This window comes from Euprymna scolopes, chromosome 37, assembly GCF_053919585.1.
Source record: "Euprymna scolopes isolate OS-2025 chromosome 37, ASM5391958v1, whole genome shotgun sequence".
Classification (NCBI taxonomy): domain Eukaryota; kingdom Metazoa; phylum Mollusca; class Cephalopoda; order Sepiida; family Sepiolidae; genus Euprymna; species Euprymna scolopes.
In genome coordinates, this window is record NC_136518.1 from 85650398 (window position 1) to 85659396 (window position 8999).

Below are 8999 nucleotides of genomic sequence, written 5' to 3' on the forward strand. Positions count from 1 at the left end.
AAATCAATTATGAATGAAAAAAATAAAAATCAGTTATGAATGAAAAAAATAAAAAATCAGTTATGAATGAAAAAAATAAAAAATCAATTATGAATGAAAAAAATAAAAAATCAGTTATGAATGAAAAAAATAAAAATCAGTTATGAATGAAAAAAATAAAATTCAGTTATGAATGAAAAAAAAAAATCAATTATGAATGCAAAAAAAAAAATCAGTTATAAATAAAAATTAAAATTCAGTTATGAATGAAAAAAAAAATCAATTATGAATGCAAAAAAAAAAAAATCAGTTATAAATAAAAAAAAAATAAAATTCAGTTATGAATGAAAAAAAAAAATCAATTATGAATGCAAAAAAAAAAAAATCAGTTATAAATAAAAAAAAAAATAAAATTCAGTTATGAATGAAAAAAAAAAATCAATTATGAATGCAAAAAAAAAAAAATCAGTTATAAATAAAAAAAAAATAAAATTCAGTTATGAATGAAAAAAAAAATCAATTATGAATGCAAAAAAAAAAAAATCAGTTATAAATAAAAAAAAAATAAAATTCAGTTATGAATGAAAAAAAAAATCAATTATGAATGCAAAAAAAAAATCAGTTATAAATAAAAAAATAAATAAAATTCAGTTATGAATGAAAAAAAAAAATCAATTATGAATGCAAAAAAAAAAAAAATCAGTTATGAATAAAAAAAAAATTAAAATTCAGTTATGAATGAAAAAAGTAAAGTTAGAGCATTCAAAATATTTATCAAAATATTCATATTTACAAAAGTATAAAAGATATTTTTTGTGAGTTTGAAAATTGAAATGTTTTTTTGTTTGTAGAATGTTCAAAGTGAGAAGATTGAATTAGTCTTTTAAGAAGTGTGTGTATATATGTTTGATTTCCATTAATATTAATATGCGTATGATAGTGTGTGTGTGTATATTGGTTTGCCTTTACTTAGTTTGTGTCTGAACTTGTGCTAGTGATAGTTCCTATTCATTTGCCTCCTCACAAGGGCAGAGTCAGACACAAGGTCGGTTTCTAATGTGGGGGAAAATCCAGCTCCCCCAAAAAAAGGGCACTCTGGATAGGAACAAAAATAAAAATCGTCTCAGTCATGAAGGATTTCTCCTCCACTGACCAAGGAGAGAAAAGACGAAGTGCAGCATCAGAACAGATACTACAGTTTGATCCTAACCAAAAAGCCAAAGTTATTTGTTTTCCTCTGCCCTCCAGGCTCAGCGTAACTGTGTGCTCATTGTCCGTCTTTTCTTTTGTATCTCCATGGTTTATATAGCCTGCCATCAAATCCTGGGAAGAAATTTGCGTTTCATGAAGAATCGATAAGGCATGCGGGTGAAATAGGTGTCGGCTCACATGATTGTTATTTTTGTTTTACCTTCTCGCCTTAGGCCTCCGTCTTTAGAAAACATGTGATTACTTATTCACTCAAAACCAGACACACGAACGTCGAGACATAAGCGGCTACTGTGAATTAGGGGCCAGATGTAAAAGAGCATCTTTATGCAGTAAGATGTTTGTTCACATTACATTTAAATTTCTGCATGATGTAACCGTCAAAGAAAGAGAGGGTGGTGAGGGAATTTCAAAGATAAGCAGTTTGAGGATAAAAGCTATTCGAGTAAAAAAACTTTCCAGAATCTGGAGACCTCTCTAATAAAGGGGTGGAATTTTGCTACTTGTCTAGTGTGTCGGAGTTATTAATCGCCAGATTTTTTTTTATGCAATGAATTTTTTTAATTATGAATTTATGTTCTTCTTGACTCAAGGATAAAAAGATAAAAAATAAAAAATTCATCAAGATGTTGAACCATGCTTGGATCTGTACTTTAAAGACCAGTTAGACTGACAAGCCATAAGAGTAAGAAATATTTCCTATACAGATGTTTTTTTTGAAAAGCAACTTTAAAGTACAATTTGGCGATAAAGTTTTAAGGAGGTACAAATGCATCAAGTTCGTTGGAGCACATTCCGTTGATGGATTTGGTAAAATAAGCACACTGATGCAACATCGCAGTGATTGGACAGAAATTAAACTGTGTTAGTTTTTCCTAGAGAATATCCTGACCAGATGAACGAATATTCACGCCCTGTATAATGCGTGCATGCGCGTTTTATGGTATCACATTATGTGTTAGTATATTGTTTAGTTAAATCAAAATTTTTTTTTTTTAACAAATCTCCATCGTGAACATGTGATATTAAGTAATAAAGAATGGATAGTCTCCTGGAAGTTGAAAGTTCAATCCCCAGCACAGACGAAAATAACTAAAAATAAAAATTCAACTTGGTCATAGCTGACTGAATAAGCACAAACTAACCCTAACATGGATTAAATAAAGTGTCCAGTTCCAAACTTTGTATAGCTTCAGTGAGTTGGACAAGATGAAGAAGATCGGAGGTTACATCGGTCGAAACATGAAAATAACATGATGAGAACAGTTGTGCAAAGAATTCAAAACTACAAAAGTTAATTTTTTTAAAATGTTTTTTTTTAAATGTTTTTTTTAAAATGTTTTTTTTTAAATGTTTTTTTTTAAATGTTTTTTTTTAAATGTTTTTTTAAAGCGAGTGTAATACAGAGTTACTTCCCTTTGCAGATTAAATGATTTAAATTCTGCAGAGATTAGATTTATCCATTCAAAAAGATAAACATGTGTTGTTCCAATCAAGTAATTAATGAAAAATATTTATTCAAATCAAAATTATTTCCTTGCTCGTTAAATCAGCATTTTTTTTTTTTTTTTTTTTATGCGTGGCAAGTTCAGTTTTCTTCACCTAAAGAAATCTCATCAATGTTTCCTTCATCCGAAATGTTATCAGGTTGTGGGATCATCACTGCCATCTGTCGATTCTTCTTATTGGGTTTTTCTTGAAAATTGCCGTCATAAGATGGCACCGATTTATGTGATGAAGAAGCGCTGACTTTCTCTGGGTCAGAGGTTGCGAGATCGGAACTGTTTTTCAAATAGGCTGTGTAGTCTACAGACGTCAATAAGCTGTCTTTGCTGAAGCGTACCGACTTTTGTATGAAGTTCAACTGGTCAGTGTCAGAAACAGAGCCAGACTCGATTTGAGATGGAGCAAGTTTCTGCTTGCTTGGATCAACTTTGGAAACTGTTGGTTCAAGTGACGATGGCTTAGCTGTTTGCTTACCGACTTCAATAACTCTTGCACCTTTCGGAAGGACATACATTTCCAATTCCGAAATCCTATCATCTTCATCTTGTGAATCAGCTGGAGAATTAAACATTTCGGTTAATTTTGGTTGCGGTTGTTTTAAAGATTTCTCTTCTGATTTTAGGAAATGACCGTTCTCAGTTTTTGCCGATGCAGTTTTGGCAAGATAGGGTTCTGATTCAATCAAAGGGATCTCTCCAAGGCTACGATGAACAATGGATTTTCCCTCTTCGTTAGACTGCAAGATTAAATCGTAATGCAAACTAGAGCGATTCAGGTTCGGCATCTGCGAGGCGAGTTCTAGCATCATGTCCTTTTCTGGCGACACTCGACTCTTGCACGCAACCTCACCCTCACTGTATGTTATCTCTGTCGTCTCGTCTTGAAAAAGATCCTCCGTGTCTCGCAACGTGCTAGCTGTGCTGGTGGCATTTGCAATTTGTTGATACGTTTTTTTACCGACATCAACGTCGACAGCTTCACCTTCACTTTTGCTCAAAACCCACTGACCACCAGAAACGCTCTCAAAGATCGTGTCACTTTCATTTGTCATGGTCAATATGCTGCCTGTTTCTTCAGGAGATAAACTCTCGAAAAGGTTTTGATTTGGTTTCGCATCAGCAGCTGCTCTCTCAATTTTATTTTTGGATGTTTCTTCCTCTTGAGTCGCCTCTTGAATTGAAGGAATTTCGTCGAGATTAATGGTTAACTGTAGTTCATCCTGCTGGATGTCTGCAGCTTCTTCATCAACATCTTGGTCATATATTGATGGGGATGGTGTCCTGATTTGGGTAAGATCTTTTTTGTTCTTATTTAGCAAGATCAGTTGGGACGGTGGAGAGCTCACTGGTGTTAGAGGAGAACCAACTGGAATTGGCGTTAAAGTTGGTGTCCGTTCTGGGGTTATCAAAGTTTCAAACGTGGAAGGCGCATCCCCTTTGGTTTCTTCTCGGTGAATCACTTGATCTTCTTCCCTTAATTTGTTTATTTCTTGCTCCAGATCTGCATGAAACAAACTTGGATTCAAGTCGGAAGAATAATTCTGATGCCAATCTTTAGTAATGTCAGATCCTTCTTCCAACAACGGTTCCGGAGAGGCAGATGGAGTTTGCGGAAAAGGTACATCGGGTTCTGGTGAAGCTAATGATCTTTCACTCACGTCGGGTGTCATTTCGGGGGTTTTTGGAGGCATCGGCTTTTCTGATATTGATGAGGATTCTTTTTGTGGACTGGTTGGATCCGATACAGGCAGCACGGGATGCACGTTTTCATCTTTTGCATCTTTAAGCATTTCATTTATTTTATCCACAAGAAGGTCTTCTACGAGCTGTGAAATAAGGGTCTTATCAACAAACGAGGAAGTAAGATGATTAATAGAAGCCTGCATGTCATCAGGAAGAGGGGTGTTTGCATCGGACTTGAACGTATCTTGCTGGGGGACATTGTCTGCTACTTTGCAAAATATGTCGGAAGAAGGTAGCGGGTTAGGGTTAGAAGGTAACATGGGGGGTTGATTAGACTGATATGAAAGAATTTGAGAAACAATTTCTTCTTCAACCCACTTCAAGTTTTCGTTCTGCAGATGATGTCGCACAGACGATTCTTTCGGGGAATCTGGTTTCGACACGAATGGCATACAAGGGAAAATGACTTGAGTGTCAAGGGAATCCAAAATGTCTTCTCCCATCCGTTTCTCAACGAGTTCCGTCGTCATCTTCTGTACTTTACCTCCAGTTATCTTGGGTTTTGAAGTGGACAATACTATTAATGGTTCCTCCTCAACCACCTCCTCTTCAGATGACAAAACAGATCCAGACGATTCTGAGTGATCTTCAAACTCTTCAACTACATTCTCATCAGAAATCATCACATTGCGACAGTTCGTCATTTTCTTCTCAACTTCCTCAGCATGCAGCTTGGAATCGCATGGAAAATCCTTGCTTGGCTGAATCATTTTCTGCTGACTTTCGATTACAACAGAAGGTAATGTTTGCTTGACTAATGCGTGTCGCCTTGTTGTCACTTGTTCTTTGTCACAGACTGGAATGTTACACACAGTCACATTCCGAGCTGGAATCAATTTCGGTTGGTCTTCTGGTGCCATCGTCAGAGAGTCTCCTGCTCTGATTGTAATCGGCACTTTTAAACCTGAATCCATTCTCGGTTCACGTAGGGAAACAGCCATGTGGCCAAGATGCCCGTGTTGGACATTAATGGAATTTGGTCTGTCAGTTGTTGAAGAAGCAAAAAAATACTTTTTATTATCAATCGTCTTTGGTTGTTGATTAAAAGCTTTTTCTTTTAAACAGTTTTCTTTTTCTTGTCGGGTTTGCGTCTTAGCACTCCTCATTTGGATGCCTTTTACCGGCATCGTTTCTTTTGGACGAGGGGATTTGGCCCTTTGACAGTTTTGGAAATGCATATATGGATTTTTCACGGTCGTCCGCTTATTTTGATAAGCAGCTTTACCAAAAACCTGCGCAAGGTAATCCGAATCACGGTATTTCTCTTTAGTCACGAAAACCTTATTTATCGTTTTCTCAGGTAGAATTTTCTGCCCTTTGGAAGAACTAATAAATTTTTGATTTTTTGTTTTATTTGGCAGAGAATTTAAACCCTCTGCTTGAGACAATTCATTTCGGATATCTTTCTGCACTTTGGCAATGACTTCGTCTACTTTTCTACTCAGCTGTAGCCGGTGCGCAGCAGGACTTCCCTCGTAAAGGTGATCGACGAAGCTGTACACAGCATCTTTCTCATTATCTCGTTCAGCCATCTCCAAGTTAGCTTCCAATACCATGCGACTGGTTTGAGCTTTCCGAAGGATTTCCTGTCCAGCTAGAACCTCGGCAGAAGGAAGCAAAACTTGCTGACCTGAATATATTTTATCTTGAGTGAAAAGTAAAGACTTGTCTGGTGATTGTAAAACATATTTTTCAAGCGGCGTTTCTTTATCCAATTCTGGTCGTTTGGTTTCAACTTTAGAAATATGTTCTTTTATTCTGTCTTCTCTTTCTACAATCGGATGATCGTCGATTGTGAAACTAGTGTTTAATTTTCTCTCGGTAGCAGATTTTAAAACGTGGTTCATCTCACGGATCACATAAGGTTTTTGGGAATATCTGCCACTGACAAAATCTTTTAATACCGAATACCTTGAACTATCAGGAACCAAATGTGACAGTTTTATATCCGAGCTGCTCTTCATATCGCTTCCAATCGGTCTCTCTTTGGAGTGCATATTGATTTTATTAACACTGTCTATCTGGCTTCCAACTTTATTCTTTACGGAGCTAACATTTTTTTGCGTAATATTTTTAGAAGGTCTCTTATCCGTGCAGATCTTTGTTTGGACATTTCTTTTCGATTTTGTACTGATCGAACTAGCGGGATTTTTCACAGAAAATGTAACCTTTTGATCTGATACCTTGGGTTTCTTTTCCACAGATCGAACAGATATGTTTTTTGCTGTCGGTCGACAGACTGTATTATTTCGATTTGATTTACCACAGTTTTTAATATTAGAATGTTTTGCTGTACGAATATTCTCCACGTTTGTAACTACCGAGTTAAGGCATTTGTATTCTTCAGATCCAAGAGGTACTTTATCATCTGTGAAGCTCTTTTGAGGGTCGAGTGTCGCACACGTCAGAGTTTGGTACCCAGAACTCATACTGGGGTTGCTCTTTAATTCCTGACCATTGCTTGTATTTAACGAGGAATTCAGGCTAGCACATTGTGTTTCAGTTGGCTTCTGGTTTTCTGTTGAAAGAGTGTTCGATTCCTTAACATGAGACATGTTTTCAAAATTTCCTGCAACTCTTAAGAATTTGGTTTGCATTTCAAACAACTGCTTTTGCAGAACTTCTAAATTTTTCATCCGTTCCTCAGTAACTTGTTGCAATTGTGATTCCAGATTGGCTATCTTTTCGGTCTTATTTCTGTTTTCCAATTCTTTCTGTTTTAAGGCCGCTTCCTGCTCCAGCGTGCTGATCTTCTCCAAAAGCAATGAGAGTTGAGATTCCAGTTTAAACTGTGAGGAGAGGAGGGGTTGGGTCGATAGTGCAGCAGCTGTTGCTGTGGCAACTGCGCTGACCGTATCAGGGAGAAGCGAGTTCTCTTTACAAGAGTAGCACACATCCTTCTTTTCGCATGCGTCACCCGATTTATTTGTGGATGTGATAGCCGTTGCAGGGACAGTCCGACGAACGGGATGTTGTGCATTTTGGGATTTCCTCAAAAGCAATGCTTTACGCGCAGCTAACGAATCCGAGGCGGAAAAATTTGTTATTTGCACATTGTTGTCATTTTTTGGAATTTTTTTTTGCATCAGAATTTTGCTCGTGGCTACTGAACCCTGATGTATCCTGACAGGACGAGTTTTTTGGTCTGAAGAACATTTTTCAGAAGATTCCTTATTATCAAGTCCTATACTGTTAGAATTTAAGGCAACCGATTTCACAGAATTTTCTGAGGTTTGATCTGAAAAAGGAACTCTTTCTGATGGATTTTGATTGGCTGATGTGAAAACCATCCCCGATTGATTTCTTTCAGTTTGATTCTGTGAATCATTTTGGGGATTTCCATTTTTCACCTGAACATCAAGCAAAGCGGAAGAATCGACAGCATCTGAACAATTGTGTTTCTCTACAGGAACCCGTTTCAGGTAGACAAATTCTGGCGATAAAGATCTTGGAGTTGACGTATTGTTTAAAGGAATCCCTGTGTTTCCGGGTAGGTTTTGTACTTCCTGAAGACCAGAGACTGGCAGCTTCACTTTCTGGGTGCTAAAACCATCAAAACAGGATTTTACCGATAATGACGATGCACTGCTCAAATCTAAAAGACGGTCCGCTTCGTTTGCAGAATGAAAAGAATAGTGTTGTTGCAGTTGCACGCTTTTATTGAAATGTCGATTTGTTGAATTTTGAAAAAATGTAGAAGAATTAATTTTAATCGGTTGTTCTTCGTTTAAGAATTGAACAGGGCGTTTGTCTGAGGGTCTGTGGTGTAATTCACGGACAACCTTCACGTTTTTTTGGTGAAATTTGTTATTATGAACCTGTCTCCGTTTTTGCTGATGCATTTTTTATTATTTTATTTATTATTTTTTTAACTAAAAAATTGTTTTACTTTTTTAAAGAAAAGTTTTGTTTTTTGCGTATTTTTAGTTCTTTTTTTTTTTTAAGTTAGTTTGAATCATTTAACACTATCGTATTTTTTGATTAATTATTCGTGTCTTGTCTTGTGTCAGTTTTAATTAAAATAAAATATTGTTTTTAAACGAAAAAATACGTTTAAAAAAAAAAAAATCAACTCGCAAATATAAAAGACGGAAAGACAAGTAAAAAAAAAAACATACGTAAGAAATGTCCGATGCCGACTTCTTATGGTAAACTTCATGTTTTAGAAATTGTTTGTAAAATTAACTTCGTCATTTTTACCAAAGACATTAAAGTCATTGTCGTCTGAAAACAACAAGAATTAAATTCGTCCATTTGTAAATTTTGTTGTTAGTAACGGCGACTTCCCCCTCCTCTCCTACGTCACTTCCGGTTCGAATAATTAAAACGAATGATTGCCTTATGTAATCTATGGGGGACCAATGTTGCTATAAAATTATGCTACTTTTTTTATTTGTTGTTTTCGTTTGTTTTTTAGTGTTTCCATTTTTTCTGATGTATTCGTGATATAAATTATTTTAAAGGAAATACAGTTGAGATATTGATTAAAAAACAAAAAAACAATTTATTTTCGTTTCACTTGTGATTTATTTGCGTTTAAAAATAAAAGGAGTGTTTCGCCTC

At 35.7% G+C, this 8999-nt stretch overlaps 1 protein-coding gene across 1 annotated transcript; it reads right to left on the reverse strand.

The window, feature by feature from the left end:
* Positions 1–714: 714 nt before the first annotated feature.
* Positions 715–8768, reverse strand: LOC145261272 (uncharacterized). The gene has a single exon (XM_080119743.1). The coding sequence runs from the start codon at positions 8276–8278 to the stop codon at positions 2777–2779; it is 5502 nt and encodes a 1833-aa protein (XP_079975869.1). The 5' UTR covers positions 8279–8768; the 3' UTR covers positions 715–2776.
* Between the last annotated feature and the right edge of the window lie 231 nt (positions 8769–8999).

Bases quoted from the DNA above. Each gene is read 5' to 3' on its own strand.
- LOC145261272 (XM_080119743.1), bottom strand. From the start codon at position 8,278: ATGCATCAGCAAAAACGGAGACAGGTTCATAATAACAAATTTCACCAA.